This window comes from Passer domesticus, chromosome Z (genome assembly GCF_036417665.1).
Source record: "Passer domesticus isolate bPasDom1 chromosome Z, bPasDom1.hap1, whole genome shotgun sequence".
Lineage (NCBI taxonomy): Eukaryota > Metazoa > Chordata > Aves > Passeriformes > Passeridae > Passer > Passer domesticus.
Window position 1 is genome coordinate 32,985,228 of NC_087512.1, and position 19,727 is coordinate 33,004,954.

The 19,727-nt window shown below is 36.6% G+C and overlaps 1 protein-coding gene across 5 annotated transcripts in view; it reads right to left on the reverse strand.

The window, feature by feature from the left end:
* Positions 1-19,727, reverse strand: part of TTC39B (tetratricopeptide repeat domain 39B) — a 77,885-nt gene that overhangs the window by 10,259 nt on the left and 47,899 nt on the right. For all 5 annotated transcript variants that reach the window (XM_064404791.1, XM_064404792.1, XM_064404789.1 and 2 more), the window contains 13 exons: positions 14,257-14,361; positions 12,882-13,013; positions 10,999-11,075; positions 9,811-9,878; positions 7,778-7,842; positions 7,514-7,619; positions 6,143-6,208; positions 4,488-4,596; positions 3,592-3,659; positions 3,446-3,505; positions 2,984-3,145; positions 1,838-1,929; positions 1,433-1,553 (listed from right to left, as the gene is read on the reverse strand). In XM_064404791.1, coding sequence (XP_064260861.1) covers positions 1,433-1,553; positions 1,838-1,929; positions 2,984-3,145; positions 3,446-3,505; positions 3,592-3,659; positions 4,488-4,596; positions 6,143-6,208; positions 7,514-7,619; positions 7,778-7,842; positions 9,811-9,878; positions 10,999-11,075; positions 12,882-13,013; positions 14,257-14,351 — 1,221 coding nt within the window. In that variant the 5' untranslated portion in view covers positions 14,352-14,361. The remainder of the gene's footprint in view (positions 1-1,432; positions 1,554-1,837; positions 1,930-2,983; positions 3,146-3,445; positions 3,506-3,591; positions 3,660-4,487; positions 4,597-6,142; positions 6,209-7,513; positions 7,620-7,777; positions 7,843-9,810; positions 9,879-10,998; positions 11,076-12,881; positions 13,014-14,256; positions 14,362-19,727) is intronic.

Here is a 19,727-nt window from a genome sequence, read left to right on the forward strand (position 1 = left end):
ATATACACACATATATATACATATATATACACATATATATATATGCTCCAATCAACAGACAATTACCTTCCATTCAGAGCAAAACTGGAGGTAGATACAACTTTCTGGATAAAAATGTGATTCCAGTAGGCAGATCCAACATATGATTTTACTAAAATTTCTACAAAATTTTGTTGGAAAAAAACAAAAGCAAATCCTGGAAACATATCTTCCCAGAGCCTCAGTACAACAGTAAGCAATAAGCTTGTTTTGATGCACTATCACACTGTAAAACTTGAGAAGAATGCTAACCAACAATGAGCTTTGCCAAGACCCTTACTCAGTCATTACAACTAGAGTATCATTTGTTCTACCGTAAATTACACCTTTGGAATATGAAACCTAATGTCATTCTGAAGCTGATACAATACTTTGGTGAAATATTTCCACTTGCATTTGTACTGTAAACATTTACATTTTCAGACAGAGAAAATATCTGGTTGTATCAAAGTCTGAAATAGTGTTATTGACATAATCAACTACATCATGCCAGATTTGTTTCAATTCTGTAGTCCTGTCTAACTTACACTAACTGAAATAAACCATACGCTATGTTTGGTTATGCTTAGTCCTTGATGAAAAAATTCCTAAATTAAAACAGAAGATACTGGATTTGCCAGAAAGACCAAACATATATACTCACAACATGCAAGCACTCTGCTGTATAAGCCCAAGACAAATTTTACTTAATCCTCTACATGCAATTTAATATAGAATGAATTTTAGAACCAGTGGATTAATTTTCTTTGGACTCCTCTTTCTATATCAATGAGCTTTAACATAAGAAATTTCTTCTTGACTTAGGTTTTACATGTACAGTTGGTAAATTATGCATGGTCAAGGATTTTAGCATACACATATGAAAAGTATCACTGCTGTGCACATAGAAACAGACTGTGCAATACTAATGACTCTGATGTTAAAATATCGGAAATTAGAATAGCATTCATAAAGTTACTTTAACTTCTGTTTGTTTTAATCCGACTCAATACAAGGGGAATAAAATAACCACAATAAAAATCAACCACCACTCTTCATTTTTATCAGGAAAACAAAGTACCAAACTTTAACTTTGTTTTAACTTTAACTTCCTAGTAAGTCAAAAAGACAAGGATTAAAATCCTGTCAACCTAAAGAACATGAATGCAGTTTCCTGTATGGTGAACTTTTCACTTGAAAAATATGGTGCTTGTTTCAGACTGCTGCTTCGCTGGTAGCATGATCCAGTCCCTAACACTTTTCACGAAAATCACATTGCATTAATGCAGTACTTCTTTAAAAAATTTAAAATGCAGACATATAATACCTGACAATATTCTTCCTTCCCTGTATAATGAACTATTCTGATTTATTTTCTCTTTGAAAACAATGAAAACAAAGCAAGAACAAATACCAAGGCAGGTAATATCAGCTTCACTGGTTGAGGACATGCATAGCGTCGAGCTTTCCTTACTGCAAACTTCTCAGTCGGGATAGATTTTCCTGCAATTCTCTGTTTTAGACCATCCACTTGTCTACGAGAAGGGAAAATGGAAAAAAAAAAGTTGTTTATTGGAATTTGTTTTCATCTCATTTCAGTTAGAAAGATTTACTGTTTTCCTCTGAAATATAACATCTTGAAAATTGTTTTGCACCATGGAGACCAGAGCTGTAGGATGTATCTTTGCTGATAAAAGCAATTCTAATGATAAAGGCAAAGAGAAAAAATGGAAAGTTTATGGTTATAAGAAGTAATTCCCACAAGATAAGGACATGGGGGGAGAAAGAGTGCACATTCAGCTGCTTTATAAAAGTTTACCTGAATAAAGACACTATGTCCTCACCAGTCTTCTTCAAATCATCCTCTGGAAGCATACACAGAATTGCTGCCTTCTGGAATACATATATTGCCTATTTCAAAAAGAAACAGCAACAGATTACCACATCTAAGTTTCTGTGTTTAATCAATACATTAAAGACTCAAATCTCTCACCCAACTGCTGTAGCAAAGTATTCCCATAATTCTCATGCAGATATAACTATAAAACTTTAGTATTCTCTTTGTCACACAGTCTATGCTGTAACTTTATTTTTCATGTATTTATATTTTTATATTAGTCAGAAAGTTCAAGGTATCTCCTGCAAAGAACAGGAGAATTCATTATGCAAACCACTGTCAAAGAGATGAGGTTAAATGTTCTAAAGTCCATTACTGTTATTATATGATCTATTACATGTAGAGACATGCTTGGAAAAAACAGAAGGAAATATCTGAGTACTGATTCAAGGAATGTTTAATAACTTGGTTTTGCAGGAAAAAAATCCACAATTCTATTAAAGACACTTGCACTTCATGTTGAATATACTATTCTCTTCCTCTTTTGCCAAGAATTAGATGTATATCCTTTTTCATTAAGATTATAAACCAGTAATCTATAGAGGAACAGATGATAACAATAATAATGCATAAAAGGTTACTGGCACATTGCACTTGGTTCATACTCTGAAAACGTTTTTACAAGGAAAAGGTTATCTGATAGCCCAGCTTTTATTGTGAGATCCTGTCCCCAGCAGCCTTTCTCATTCTGTGCCACAAAGCATCTGTTTGAGTAGGTGTGTGTGTTTATAAACACCAAACATAGCTTCTTCAGCCAAGTTTTACTAGTGAATGTTAGAACTTGACTTGAGAGACAAGTTTACAGTTTTACTATCCTTCTTCCTCCCAACCCAGATAAGTACCTCCATTTTTGGAGGGGCCAAAGCATTGCTGCTTACAGTTCTGCTGCTTCAAAACATGAAATAAAATGTCATCCTTAAGCACCCAGTTAAAATATTTTGGTTCCATTGTGTCTTTGTTTATGAATTTCTCAGGAAGGCAAATATTACACTTATTGTGCAAAATGAAAAGTAACTTCAACTGTAGAGACCACTGGTATGTCACAACAACGTCCACCTGCCCATTTACCTTAGACCACCTGCTCTCTTTGCTGAGCAGGTCTGCATACCGATATGCTTGAAGCCAGTCCTGCTGGAAGGTGTAGCACCACATCAGTTCCCAGTAACAGAGATGATGAATCTGTTTCCACTCTTGCTGGGCTGCTATGCAGTCTTGGAACCTCAATTGTGCCTATGAATGAGTAGTCAAGGAAGAATGATGAGAACTGGCTAAATTACAGCTCCATGTAGAGCAGTGTCTAATTACAGGACAAGCTCTTAGCTAGCACCCAGGTGGAAAACACCTGACAAGTAAAATGATATAAACTTTCCTTTCAGTCTCACTTAGAGAGGGCTGGAATCAACAGTGACAGTGAATGTGTACATGGATAACAGCATACTTATCAGTCCAACTGATATGCAGATGAATTAATTATTTTTCCTTCTCAGGCTAAACACTAAACAAAAATCTTAAAAAGAAAACATGATTTACCTTTTCAAAATTTCCTTTCAGTATATCTATTCTGGCAGCATAAAACAGAATAATGGAACCCTTGAAAAGAGATTAGAAAAATAACAGTTACAAGATTGAGCATAAGAAAATACATTTCTGTTACAAAATTTACTAGAAATACACACATTTGGAAATTTCTGGAGGTAGGGTTCAAGGAGACTGTCTGCTTCCTGAAGGTTGGCTTCCCCTGTACCTAGAAAACATAACAAACCAACCTCAATGTACTTAAAAGAATCCAAGTTTCATAGACTAAGACTTTGTTTTCACATCATTTTTGACAGATCTACAGATGATTGCTTTATGTGAAAGCAGAATTATTTAATCATATTGTGTTTCTATAAAATTTAATTCTTGTCCCAAAGATACTAAGTGATTTAATAATACTAAGTGTCTCTAAGTAGAAATAAATTGGAATTACAGGAATATTTTTAGACTGTTCCATTACTGACCCTAGTTATATTTTTAAATCCCTTTAATTGCTTTAGTAAGATAGGAAAACATTCCTCAGCTGCCTCTTCTTATTTTGAACTCAGTAATGAAATACAAGTGATACTGGAAAAATGAAGTTCTCCTTAATTTCCTGATGAGCCTGAGGGACAAGTACTAAAATACTTAAATATTAAAGAATGTGAAAATATATGATAAAGAAGAATATAGAATTAATTATGACTTCCAACTCTAAATGGCAAAAGCAATTAATTCTGATTGTATAGGTTTTTTCTGGAGATAGTTTTCACAACATCTGATGTTAATTTACAGATAATGACTTTCTGAACTTAATAATGTTTTGCAATATTTTGCTGTTGAGACAGCCCTGCAAATGGAGCAAGATGTTGGTATAATGCTATCTACCCTCACTGTTTCTGCAGACACAGCTTTGTCATTGATGTTAATTTTAGATCATAACTAAGTATACAGCAAAGTCCTACTTGGCCACAATTTTGAAACTCAGTTATAAAAATAAATCACAGTATCAATTAGAAGGTGTAGCGTGACTGAAAAGCTACACAGTGGGTCTCACCAAGGATTAAGGAGACGTAAGTATGATAAACCAACAGGGTGAAAGTACACAGAATGGCCCTCAAACTGCTGCCAGATGCGCCTTCCCGTAGTTGGCAGAGGCCCAACTCCTAAGAAATATCACAAACACATGCAGGATTAACTATGAGTATACAGAGTTACTACCAATTTCTTCTGGCTAACGAAAATTCAGTTTTCCTTTCGGATGTAAGTATTTCACAATTCAGTACTTATCTTAAATCCAACACAAACCTCTACCAAAACATTTCTGCCACAGCTAATAGCACTCAGGAAGGAGAAGACTAATCTAACCCGTAATAAAATCACGCTTTTCAGTGCTCTGGTGAAATGGGAACACCACATGAACCATGCAGACACACAGGTCTACAAGCCTTCCCCATTATGTTCTGACTATGAACCTTTCAGAATAACATCCTTCAACCTACATTCAGTGGGCAACTCTCCCAGTTCTCCCAGTGCTACTTGTTGGTGTGAGTCTTCCTTCACAAAATACCCTGGTTTATCCTCAATTCTCTTCCATCAAGTCAGCCACTACTTTGAGGCTCTGACCAAAGAGCCTGCTGATACATCAATGTCTAAAGACAGATACAGATTCATGGAGCCTTACACAGATCTTAACGCAAGGCTTCCCTTATGTTTCTGTTTAGCCCCATTACATAACAGCTCAACTCTTTGAGGGGTATTGAGCTCACAGCTTCCCTGATCAAAAGCAGTGACTCCCCAGAAACATAATTCTGACTCAAAACAAATATTAACAGATCGATTTTATTGCATAGGAACTTGGGGAATTATAGGAGAATTCAAGCACCACACCAAAAAATTGTGATGATACTTCAAAACAATTCTTTTTCTTTCAGCCTTTACTGCATTTTTAGTCAGGGAAAAATGTGTGATTTGGAAGAGCTTCAGGAAGAACCAGGTTTTTCAAAGGAAGAAACGGAATGAAGAGGTCTCTACGGAAGGCTAATTTTACAGCACGAGAACCATATTGTGGACAATCTAACAGCAATAAGAACATATGGTGACTGCGTCAGTAATAATTTGAAGTTCAATCGTGTACAGTTCTGTGGGTTACTTTATTACAATTTTTTGCTTGAGTTTTGTTTGGATTTTTCATTTCTTATGGGCATCAAAAAGAGTTTTGAAGAGCTGTAAAATACTTACAAAACAAGTTACAAATATTTTTCTCATCCATGAGAGAAAGATCTAGATTCTAGAGTGACACATGATACTCAGAATTATTTTTTTCCGAAGAAATGGGCTAGGATTTTGGGTGGAAAAATGTAGAAATATGATTCTTCCCTCAGTTACTGGTGAAGAACGTCAATTTCTAACTACTTCAACTAGAAAAGAAAGCTGATATCCTCTACTTAAGGATCAGCAAAAGGAAAGGAAATTGCATTGACAAAATATCCACTTAAATAAACTGGTCATTTCCCATGGATGTTAAAGAGTGGAGTACCACCATATGTGCTTTTATGCCTGTATCATCTAACCCATTTATCTTTTTAACAACACTAAAATTCTGACAAACATCAATATTATACTTCTAGTGTGGAATATATGGCAATAAATCCATCCAGTCTTTTATCTGAGAAAAAATTAATTTGAAAACGCAAGTATCAAATCGAATACCCTATTGCCAGAAAATCCAATAAATTCTAAAAGTCGGAGGATCCTTCCTGGCAAAAGTGACAGCATCTGAAATACATTTAAAAATAAAAAGATAATTAAAAACATGTACACTTAAAAAAAAAGTTACAGTGTTATAAACGTAAATCAAAAAGGCCAGCTACTATGTTAAATGACATTACACATTAGTAAAAAATTAAACCATGAAAGAACTTGAAAGTAAACATGCATGTTCAGAATTCTGATGACCATCCAGCATGAAAACAGAGTCCAGCTGTGCTTCTTTAGATAATGACAGATGGTCATATTTTCAGCTGGTCAGAATTACTTGAAAATTGTGAGTCTTTTGAAATGAAAGTCTTATCTATTTTAGTATTACTTACAACCTACAACTCTCATTTTGCTATACCATTATTCCATTTTATTGGGAGTCTCAAAGAGGCTCTACTTGTTCCTCCTGTGGGAGCACTGAATCAGCAGATCAGTGAGAATAATGAGAAATACTAGCTGTTGCTATCATCCTTTAGCCCTCTATTACAGGCGTTTTTGTTCCCTCTGTAACTGCATCCTCCATATCCTACACAACAGAAAATGTACAAACATCATAACCACCTTTTCAATGAGCATTAAGAAGCAGGTCAAGTTGAGGGCCAGTTTTTAGATTTTGCCCATTAGACACTTTTCCTGTTAAACCTCCTACTGAGAAGACTCCATGAAGAATAGGAGAGGCAAGAGCACTTATGAACACAGTTGCTTGAATTTTAAAGTCTGGTGCAGATAAACCTGAGTTCTGACCATTCTTAAAATTGGCCATTTCCAATCTAGAATGATACAGAAATTAACATACTGGCAGAAATCAACTTTCACCATTGCATGACAGATGTGAAAAGGTAATTGTAGCAAACTGTAGTCTTCTTTATTGTAGTAAAGAAAAAGCAATTTTCTTTTGCACAAACTCAGTATACTGTTTATTCTTCTAACTATAATTATCTATGTAAATCTAGAGTATGTCACTGAAGCAAAAGAATGTGATACACAGAGGAGTTCAAATTAACAGTCACTCCAGGCATTCTGTAACCACAGCGTAAGCATCTTTAAAAATTCTGCTACACACAGGTAGATGCAGCTGCTTTTTCACTTCACTGTATTAGTTATTCCTAGAGAATGAAACAATTCACAATAAACTAATAGAAACATCCCAGAAAGCCTGCATGCCAGAAGTTAATGCTGGTTTTGCATTGCATAAATTCTCTAAACCCTATATCTCTATTTTACAAATGTGTAAATATTAAATCACTTACAGTACCATATATACAAAGAAAGACAGTCCTACAGAATAACTCAATGACCTTCCTGTAGAGGAAGAAGTCATACCAAGTTGAATGCTCCAATTCCAAGTTTTACTCCTCCTTCAAACTGGTAGTACGTTTCATTTCTGCTTTTGTTCCCCTGAGTCGTCTGTAGCACCTGATGACATTCCCTTGGGATGGAGAAAATAGGAGGGAAGGGGAAACACAACACAGAAATTACTGTGATTGATGACTATGATAGATACAAAAAATATTCCTTTGTATTTGGGGGCGTTAAATGCCACTCCAACTGCTTATATTAATGTTGAAGTGTTTTCTAATCACTTACTTGTATATTTGGTAACTTGTTCTAATTTTCAGGCCACCTTTGATAAAGTTGATCATATTTTCATCCTGGAAGAAAAAGACCTAACTGTAAAATATTGTGCATTCATATTACACATAACACATTCATAAAAATCCTCCAGCTACATTTACATTTATTTACATGTTAATGTCATAGGAAACACTGAAAATGCTATTCAGTCACTAGATATGTCTCTAAGACTTGATGTTAACACTTGCTCTAAGTTGTCAGGGAAACATTTATTTGGTGCACATTACAAATTTTAAAACTGAAGAGAGAGGCGAAAAAGAAAGTCAAAGTGTTACTTATAGCAGAATTTGCAATGTAGCTAAATGAACCAAGAAAGCTCTCCACCAGATGGTGCTGCAGGAACTGTTTCAAATATTTGGAAATGGCGATTCTGACATACAAAACGAAACCTACAGAAACTGGCAAAAGACAAATTGAAGAATCCCCTGAACAGATGAAATTCCATTGCTGATCAAAAGTAACTAACTGTATTACTCAATTTATATGCTTACTAACCTCTAGAAAAACCAAAATAAAGCCACAATGTACTTGCCATCAAATCTAAATTCCTGAAAAGCAAGACATCACTTCAACAGGATGAATTTTTTTCTCCTAGAATTCACATATAAGGGGAACATGCTGGCATTTCAGAAATGCAAATTTAAATACTTAGGAACAGTATATACAACGTGGAAAATGAAAAAAGCAACCAAAAATGGCCTCAGAACAATCAACCAAAGGCATCCATAAAAAGATTACCATTTTAAAAGACCTCATCTCTCTTGTCCGCAAGTTTGAACACCCAAATGCAAGTTTTTCAGTACAAGAATTCTATTTCCCTCTGAGTGTTTACATTTTTGTTATCATCATCATCCTAACATGAATCATGGTCAGCCAAAGATGAAAACTATGGGGCAGCACAGCAATCAGTAGAGTGGGGTATTAGAGCCATAAGTAATACAGATGGTGGTGTTTCAGAGAAAATATACACCTACGGGGGTTTTTTATTATTTTATACAGTCTTAATTCACCTCCTTCAACAACTGTTTCAAAATTCATTTCACGGTTAAAACAGATCCCACCCACCTAATAAAGAGGGTTGCTTCTACACGGTGAGTAAAGAAGCAAGCCATTTACAGGAAAGACTAGCATTCCATTAATAGTACTTCCTGACACCTCTAGCCAAATCAAGTAATTCATAAGTATTTGCCAAAGGAACTTAATCCGACCTTAGTATCCTATGTGCCTCACTTCTTTCTCATAATTCATACTGGAAAAGATTATCTAAAATATATTCAATAAACACTTGTTTATTGAATAAAAGTATGATGAACAACACCTGTTTTCAAGAATCAAATTTCAAATTAAATTTGAAAACTCTGTAGCATGAAATGCCTGAACCACAACCTAAATCACTAGCACCACACACTATGAAAGTCCAGATCTTTCTGTGAGCTGAATGGTTACCTCAGCAATGCTAAGCATGCCCATTTAATAAGCATTCATTACTGATATTATTCCTAACACCGTGTGCATAGAGAGCAAGGCTGAATTGGAAATTACATATGTGTATCAGCCGAAGTTTTGTTAGTTGGAAAACCATTCTACCTATTCATGCAAAAAATCACTTTCACTTTCAAACAACATACTTCCTCATACTTGCAAATATTTTTATGCAGGCACTGGACACTGTCCAATGTGATGCAAATCATTTAAACATACCACCTTGTATAATACAGGAGGTATGTTTAAAAGGTGGTATGTTTATACCTTAGGGTAATACTTTGGTATCTGAATATCATCTTCGGTTATTCATACAAAGAAAAGGAGAACTATGCTGAGCAGCACAAGATTTACCATACTTTCAATCACTGCCATGAAATAACATTCACTAGCAAAAAATTTTGGTTTAAACATCACATCTATTGTTGGAATGATGTTTTCTAAGTACTAATTACTAATATCTTTCCATTACACTGTCACACAAAATGAGAAATTGATTTTACCTGTACGAAGGTGAGAGCTGCTTTCTGTAATAAGCATTCAGCATAGCAGATTTCAGCATGCATTTCCTCTATAGAAGAAAGAAAAGTTATTTACTATCATCAAAGTCATTGTCAATACTGTCTTCTTGGGGTCAATGGAACAAAGAAAATGTTGCCAATACAAGAAAGAAAAAGAAAGAAAAAAAAAAAAAAGCAAAATTCTACTGTTGCCATTTAAATAACTGCTGAGTAATAGCTGTAACACGCAAATCCCAAGAGAATTCTTCTATTTCCCTTCTTCTCAGACAAAATATTGTCAGAGCTGACCTCAGTCTGTGGCAAAAGCTACCTGACATTCTGGTAGATGGTCTCCTGCACTTTTCATTGATTCTAAGCTTAACAGCCCACAGCACCCTTTCAGGCCTCCTTCCATGTCTTACAAGAAATTTCTGTAAATTAACCTCTGGAGGTTCAGGCTCTTCCTACATCTACTGAGACATTATGAACAGGTTTTCACCAAGTCATGCTTAACAAACTGAAAGCCCCAGGCAGACTTTCTGTCTTCATGCAGCACTAAAATACATTTGATTTAACACACATGACACAAGTTGCTCTGCACCCATGCTGCAAGACCAGCCACATGCACAAGGCTGCTGTATGTACAGTGCATACGTGGTGAGTTTGATGTGTCCAAGTATTAAAGAGGATTCTTGTGCCAGGTTAGAAAAAAATGCATACTTGACTCTGCCTGAATCAGAAATAGGAGATCAGCATTTTCAGAGCCATGAACAATGTACTGATACCATTTCCCAAAACACCTTAAGGCAAAACAGACAAGCACAAAACTTGTTAATATATTCAGATTCCAATGCAACTAATGACAAGGGTGTACTCCTCCACATCAATGGTTCTTAAACTTTTGGGAGCTCTCTTAAGTCAAAAAAAGAAAATTTCCCTTCAGTCCTATAATGTGTTGTGAAAGGCATTCCTTTCTTAATTCATGCATGCTCAGAGACAAAAAAAAATTAGACTGAAGTCTCCACTGAAGCTCAGCATTCAAATCAGAAAATATTACATATATGGTGTGTATGTTTATTTACTGTAAGACACTAGTAAAGTCACAGAGTTAAGCATATTTATACACATTGGTAGGGGTAGTTTTGTGCTTTTTTCACTTTTTCATTTTAACTGTATTATTTAACTACTTACCTTCACTCAACGGATCCACTGCCTGTTTAGAAACTAGATTGGACAAGGATTCCACCACTGTGCTTCTTTTCCTGAATCTAAATAGATTGTGCATGGAAGAAAAGAAAGCCATAGATTTCAACACAAACCTGAATTTAATAACTGGAATTCTTAAAAATTTCCAGCCAAAATTTACAGAGATTCTTAGCAAAATGATCATTTTTCAACAGTTTCAATTCCTTCAGTAGTCTAAAGACTTGTATGCCTCTATGCTAAAGAGCCTATCCAACATTAAATGCATGCTTGCAACTTAAATTCATCTACGTTAAATGCATGACAGCTTCAACCCCACGCCACTCACCAGCTACAGAGCTGTCTCTGATACTGGGCAAAACACTTCAACTGGACTTCGAAATTTTTTCTGTTTCTTAAACTTGCTTTTTTCTGTTTTTTAAACTTGCACTCAGAATTAGAATGAAAAAATGAAAAGGAGCTCTGTTTTCAACAAGATTACTTGAGTATTTTATGGTGGTTTATGTCAGATGAAATACCAAAACAAGCACATACTTTACTTCCAAGATATCTCAACTGCACATTTTAATTCCAAAAATTAGTTTTTGACCAAAACTTACAAACAACTCAGCTTTATGAAGAAGCTAGAGAAACAATTCTATATTCAGAAAATGAAGGCACTCTGTAAGCCAGGGAGTCACTGATTATAATACTAAGCATTACCTTATCATTTTTGTTTACACTACACATTGACAACTGTGGGATCCTGAGAACAAGATTATGACACTATATATTACCATAATGCATACAAGAAAATAGTTAATTAAGATACATGTAGTTATGGTAATTCTTCAACTTTGAACATTTAATTGCCTTTCTCTTGCATTTTTATGAGTTTTGCGACACACTAGACCAGAGTACTCATGAATTAAAGTTTATATTCTGCAGAGATTAAATCCTGTATTGCAGCTGTCTAGACTAGAGGAACATCTAATCTTCAGACATACTAAACAATGAAATTGCAGATTGACAGCACACCCAAAAATGATGCAGAACCTGCTGACCCCTTCTCTTCTTCAGATAGCATCTCATAATGTTTTCTCATTTCTTTTCTTTTTTGCCATGGCTAAGATAATGGTGTTAAATGTCTAAACTAATATCTGGCAGTCATTTCTTGGGATATCATTGTGATAAAATACAGAATAACCAATATGATAAAGAACCAGCAAAGCAGAAGTAACTTCTATTTTTGTCAGAGGTTTGTTAAAACTTTAGCTTTCACAACCAATTTTCTAAGGTTTTTTTTGCTGTTCAAAGAAAGAGCAGAAGCAAAATGTTCAGTCCAGATAATTTCTAATGTAAGCAACAGAAATTGCTCTTTAAATTTTAAGGTAAGGTAAATGCATTTGTAACAACAACAACAACAACAACAACTTATTTGGTTTTCAGTAGAAACCTTAGTACAAGCTTAATTGTATTAGACTTGCTTCAACCTTTGGAAACAACTTTTTAAAGAAGACTGTTTTCATGCTGAGAGGGAAAAATTCAAAATACATGCCTTTAAACTTTTGGAAAAACAAGAAGTCACAGCTGTCAATGGCTCAGACAGTTCAATCGTGTAATGTCAGTTTCACACAGTGAAACAACCATTTAACTAACTGTAGTGGCTATTAACACCCACAAAGGACAAGTCTGTTGTTACCATAATACCACGTAGAAAAATATCCTCACCGTCAATAATCGTGTAGTGGGACTTACTCCACCTTTACAAATTTAGGTAACTCTCATACAGACAAGAGTCTGCTTTAAAAGCATCCAGAGAAGTGGGGTATTTCACAATGAATGCTTTTTGGATTTAGTATCTCATAACAGTTGGGCTTGCTTAGGCTTACCTTTGGCAGGTTTGCAAAGCATCCTTCATTGTAGAAATTCCCATTTGTATATCCTGCTGTTCAAATGTCATTGCAGCTTGCATAACTAGAATAGTGCTGTATCCAAGTGCATGGTACATACTATCTTTGGACCTAGTGAAAACATGAATCTTGTGCATTTAAGCAACACTTTACATTGCAATACAAAATTAAATGCAGAGGCACTTGTATTAACTTGTGAAAAGCTAGAAGGATTAAGCAGGAAAGTAGCAGATCTGAGAATATAACCTATAACTGTTTATTGGATAATTGGGACTTAAATAGCCTTGAATAGACACCATTTTACCTCACTTTCTCTACTTGTTAGAGAGAGCTGATCTCGTGTGTCTGTAATAGATAAGGATAATAAACTTCAGAGTGAGACTTCAAAAACAATGTCTCCTGAGTTTTATTCACCCTACCCTTGCAGCAAGAAAGATCCTGGTATTCCAACAGTAACATCATCTTCCAATGAGCCTAACTACAACTAATTCTAAGAGATAATATCCCTGGCCTACTGCCTTCCTCACATGAGCTCTCCAGAGCACTAAAGGCAAACACTTGACAGCTGTGTCATCCTTCTGATGTTTCATTTAAAGCTGTCCTTGAACTTTTTCATACAACATCAACCAACATATCACTCCTAATCCCTTCTTACTAGCACTAAACTGCAGAGCGAGAACATTACTCCACTCTATTAATATGGGCTACATATCCCTCTTGCCAACACATCCCTCAATACCACATGCTCCTTTCAGACACAGACAAGAGAAGAATGGTGGATGGGATTCAGATCCCAGTCCTAAAGATCAACCACTCGGACTGCCTCCCCAGGAAGTCACAGATAAGACAGGTTTCGCCTGTGAACTTCTCCATATTCTTTAATTCCCTAGATCTGCACTGCCATGCTTTTCTTCTCAGTGAGGAAAAGGCAGGAAAATAGTCAGAACATAGCAAGATGAGCTTAAAGATAAGCAAAGACTCAAACATAATATAAAACATAACAAGAAGACTATTCTGGAACTTTGTTCCAGCTTTTCTGTATTGTCAAAAGCAGTTTCATTGTACAAATTATTTGATCAAAGATTCATTGAATAAGGTCTTGCTCCCCAGCCTCTCCCCTCTGCATGAGGAAAGACACCTTGAGTGATCAATTCTAACATAACAATTCAGTGCTTCATAAACAGTTTTTGAGATGGTTTTAATGACCCCCAAAAAAATTTTAAAAACACAAATACAGAGAAATGCTTTCAGAAAAAAAGAGAATAAATTAAAACTACTATCTTCAGAGGCTTTAAATTAATCTTCAGGTACTAAATACTGTTTACAACAACTTCAGGAAATAACAGAATCTCACCATGGACGAAGTAGTTCCAGCGCTTCAGAAAACTTATTGTTTAGAAATAAGTTCAGTGCCATTGAACATTCTTCCAGAGCACACTTGAGATCCATCTTGGATGCCCTAAAAAACAGATTCTTAGTTTACTCAAATGGTAAATATAAACAAAAATTTTTGAAATGTATTTTCCTTATGTAACACAGAAGGTCTTTTGCAGCGATTTTGTTTTCGAAATTTAACTTTTCAAAACCAAAGCATATGCTTAACACTTTATCTTGGTTACACAGGCGCACCCTCTGCTTATTTAGGCAATGTTTATAGCTTTGTCCTCCTAATCTTACCAGAGAAAATCTCAATTTATCATCATGTCCAAGCTCTCAATTTTTCCCATCAGTACAAATGCTGTTTCAGACTCCGTGTTCCTATCAGAATCTCAAAAGAGGTCACAAGATAATATTTCATCAAAAAAGCAGTAAACAGACTCTCATTCAGCAAACAGGTATACTACAAATAGTCCTGTCAGAAACCTGTAACTATGCCAATAGCTTTTGTTTGTCCTAATTCACTTCAAGTAAAAGCACTTGCACTTGCTTAAGCAGAAGCCATCTCAGCAAACCCATTCTTTGGCCAGTTCTGCCTGAAATACTCAGGAGCTCTCACGAATTATTCATCCAAACAATTCATGCAAATTATTGGACAAATTGACAATCATGGTAGTGACATACAGCTAGAGGCTATACAGCCATCAATGTGCACAGATGGATCTGGGAAAGATAATCTCTCTACAGCTTTAAAACAACAGGTTTAAACTAGATAATGGGCTTTCTCCAAGTACGGTTAAGCAGTGGTAAGCAACAGATCATGTCAACGAGATAAATATTTAAGTACTGACCAGAAGTGAAGAACTCTAAAGGAGGAATTTAAAAAGAGAACAACAGAGGAGTATAGCTGTTCTAAATCTAACAGTAACACACACACACAAAACAAACAAAGAGTGGGTGGACATGAAAATATGACTGGACAGGGGGCTTTTTTGCCCTCCAAAGAACAGTGTTAAAACGGCTTATAAAGACTGCTATTTTTGCTTATAAAGATCAAAAAAATTTTTTAAACAATTCAATTTTATTAACTAATTCCAGGAATACCATCTGCTAGCAAAAACATTCCAAACAAGTATTTTTGGCTAGATTTAAAGGCTGATTTTTTTTCCTAGTACACAAGCAAGGACGTGAGTTAGTCCCTTAATAACACATCATCCTTACCCCCTGTGTGTTACCATGCTTTTATATCTTCTTTTCATATTTGTGTCTAAGGAAACTCTTTCACTTGGTCCATGCCTTTTGCTCTGCCTTTCCTGATAGGAAGAATGGGTTAGTTGCTTTCAAAAGTTTTTCAAGAAGGTAAAAAAAAACCAGGTGGGAGGAGAGTGGGGGAGGGAATTTTTCCTTCCTTTAAATACCAAATTGGCACTAGCTGTCTCTAGTGGCAAAATAAAAAAAAACACCACCACATCAGTAACTGAAGTTCACATCTACTAGACACCAAGAATGAGGTTGTATTTTTTTCATACTTGCACATTACAATTATTTTGTGACTAGCACTGAAGCAGTGGCCTCTTCCAGGTCTCTTCCCAAACAAATGCCAGGGTCAGTACTAAGGTGTGTAGAATCTTCAAAATTACAGAGGACAAATGGCCCTTTTGGTTCTCTCCCCCTTGCAGACATGGTTACTAACTTTGTGGTGGGCCAAAAGCTCTCAACTATGGGAACAGAAAAACCCCATGAGAGGCAATTTTCTGCTTCACAGACTATGGAGAATATGAACAGTGATATGAAGTCAAGAGAGGGAAGAGAACGGCAAGCAAGACATGTATAACCGTACAGTTATAAAACAATCTGAGGAAAGGCAGACCACTGGTAACTACAGGTAATTTAACAACTGATGACTGCCTTAAACATTGAATTTCAAAATATTGTGTTCAGCTTCAGTATGCTTCTCACATGAGAAGCAATAACAGAAAAATAACATCACAGTACTCCGCCACTGCAGCACTTCTCTGAAGGCAAGGACCAAGGTGTAAGGGCAATGTTTTGTTTTCAACTGCTATAATAAGCCTCATCTCAGTGAACAGAAATATGTTTTCTGTACTTGTATGTTGCAAATCTGCACACTTCCAACTCTGCAATCAGAAACTGCTAGAACTTCCCCTGGACAGAAAATCTAATCTTTATTTCATTTAACACACCCACGGACATGACAGCATTTTAGCTGCAGGTGTGGATGGTTTGCCATCAGGCTCCCAAATCCCATCACATTACCAGCTCAAGCATCACCACAATATATATTAGTATTTGCACACTGATCCCATAAACCAGGGTCCTTACACAACCTGGCATCATGACAAAACTGTATTTTCCCAGTTAAATGGGTAAGTAGCATGTCTCTCCAGCACCTGACTATCATGTTTTTCCCTCTGTTACAGACTAGTTCCCCTGATACTGCCTATATGTGACCAAAGTCTGCGGACAATGCAAACAGTATTCCTTAAATTGATGTATTTACTGTTCTCTGCACCAAGCATGCTTATGAAGTTACTCTGCCACTTCAGACATAAAACTTGGGAAGCTAGTTTTCTCAAACTGTTATTTCTGGTAAGTGAATCATATTTTCTACCAGAAAATTCCTCATTCCTATTTCATTACTCTTCACATATATTTCCTATTGTTTTCCTACATCCTACAGCAGAAGAACATAACCAGAAGGATTTGTTTCAACTCATATTCATAACTTGATAGCAGAATAGTCAGAAGAAAGGAGCACACTGACTCAGAAACAACTTGGTTATCTTTGCTGGTATTTCTATGCAGAGGCTCAGAATAAGCACATTTCCTCTTCTACTCTCAAATCATCACAAACCAATTTCTAAGCAAGTTACCAGACTGGTGAACAGTCTGGTAAACAGTTCAGTCAGTAATGCTGACTCACACTCTCTTTCCGACTCATGCTGTTTTCCTTCAATCTTATTTTTTTCCCTATCTCCACATAGTTTTTCTGGAATGGACAGGAACTTTATACATTTTAGCACATTAGATGAACATATTCTTTACTTTAGTCCAGAGCAGATTAAGTTAACACTACTTCAGTGATATTGTTATGAATTTCACACCTGATACCATGATTTAACTCCAGCTGACAGTCAAGCCCCATGCAGCAGCTCACTCACTCCCCCACCAGTGGGATCAGGGAGAGAACTGGAAGGGTAAAAGCTAGAAAACTCATGGGCTGAGATAAAGACAGTTTAATAGGGAAAGCAAAAGCCACACACACAAGCAAAGCAAAACAAGGAACTAATTCACTGCTTTCCACGGGCAGGCAGGTGCTCAGCCATCTCCAGGACAGCAGGGGGCCTTATCACAGGTAACAGTGACTTGAGAAGACAAACACCATGACTACAAATGTCCACCCTTTCCTTCTTCCCCTGACTTTATATACTGACCATAATGTCATATGGTACAGAATATCCCTTTGGGGCCCTGTTTGGGTCACCTGCCCCTGTTGTGTCTCTTTCCAATCTCCCACATACACGCAGCCTCCTTGCCAGTGTGACGACATGAAAATCAGAAAATGCCTCAGCTGTGGGTAAGCCCTGATCAGCAATAACCAAAACAATTCCGTATTATCAACCCCACGTTCAGCACAAATCCAAACCACAGGCCCATACCAGCCACTGTGAAAAAGGTTAACTCTACCCTAGCCAAAACTGACACTTATCCACCCCTTATTCCATAACCCTTTATGCCACATGAAGTGTCACGCTTCCCAATATCCCATCACCTTCCCTACTTATTTGTTTTGATAGATATACAGACAGACATCATTCCCCTAGTCTGTGGAACACCTTTGTCAAATGTTCTTTAAATGTCCACAAAAAAAAATTCTGTTGAATCCATGCAAAGTCTATGACTTTGTCCTTCACCCTTGGCAATAGCTTTTGTCTTAAGTTGCAAATACCAGATGTGGCCGGGAGTGTGTACTCTATTACCACCTGTTAAGAGGTGGAGCAGTTATCTCCTGTTAATTGGGCCACTTGTTAAAACTAGGTGGGGCAGTTTTCTTTATCTCTTCCACAACTCATCCACTCTCCAGGAAGTTATCTCCTGTTAATGGACCATTGATTCTCACTGCATGACTGATAAAATTACATCATCCCACTGTGAGATGCTCTGCCCAAGGGGAGGAGTCAAGCATTCCTACCTGGATATAATGTGAGATTTGGAACACAACAGGCAGCCTTTTCCCACTGGATTCCCAGAGGAAGACCAGGCCATCTGGTCTGCCACTGGACCTTCAGAGGAAACCTACACCCTTCTACAGGATCATAGTTTCAACAGAACCACATCTGTCACTCCAGGAAGACTGCAGCCACCATTTAATCAGACTACTACCAACACCCTGACTCTGTCAGTGTTGTTTTATATTACTGCATTTTTATTTTTGTGGGGTTTTTTATTTTTCCTAATGTTATTTTATTTTTCCAACTGTTATTCCTATTCCCATATCTTCACCTGAGAGCCCCTTAATTTCAAAATGATAAAAATTCAGAAGGAGGAGGTTTACATTTTCCATTTCAAGAGAGGCTCCTGCCTTCCTTAGCAGACATCTGTCTTTTCAAACCAAGACACCTTTCAACCAGGCAGCAATGTTTTGCCACAACTTAGCAGCCCAGATGGATTTACTCCTAGATTGCCAGTTATTCTTATTCTGCTTCCATTGCTGCCACCACCCCCACAGGGCTACCATCCATGAATCAGTGGAGGTAAAAAAAAAAAAAAAACCACAAAAAAAAAAAAACAAAAAAAACAAAAAAAACAAAAAACAAACCAAACCAAAACAAAAAAACCCACCAATGGCCATTTCTCTCCTTCAGCAATGTCTAAGGCCAGCTGCATGGCTTTCATCTCTGTTTATTTACTCAATTCATGTTCTTGTTCTCCTCCAGCAATCTCTGTGACTTGTCATAGGGGACTCCACACAGCTGCTTTCCCACAAGACAGAAGGATTCATCAGTAAACAAGGCATATTGCTTCTCAGTTTCTGGGAATTTATTATATACTGGGGCCTCTTCAGCACAAGCCTGGTGACATTCCAAAAATCTTTGCCTTCTAGCCAGTCCATGATTAATTCCAAGTTTCCTGGATGACAAGGGTTTCCTATCCAAACTCTTTATGTGATTAATGCAACACCCTTTACGCCTCTTGAGCATCCAACTCAACACAGGTAACTGTGGTGTCAGAAGCTGTGTGTCAGCACCAATCATCTTTGAAAGCTGCCAGTACCTCCTTTTCAGTTAGAGTATAGTGGGCTTCAGATCCTCTGTATGCTCAGCTCCATAAATTTAGAGGTCAGACTCAAAACTCCCCTGGAGCTTTCTGCCAGAGGCTCCAGGTAGGTCTGGAAGTAGCCTTTATTCTCTCCTGCTGTAATAAAAA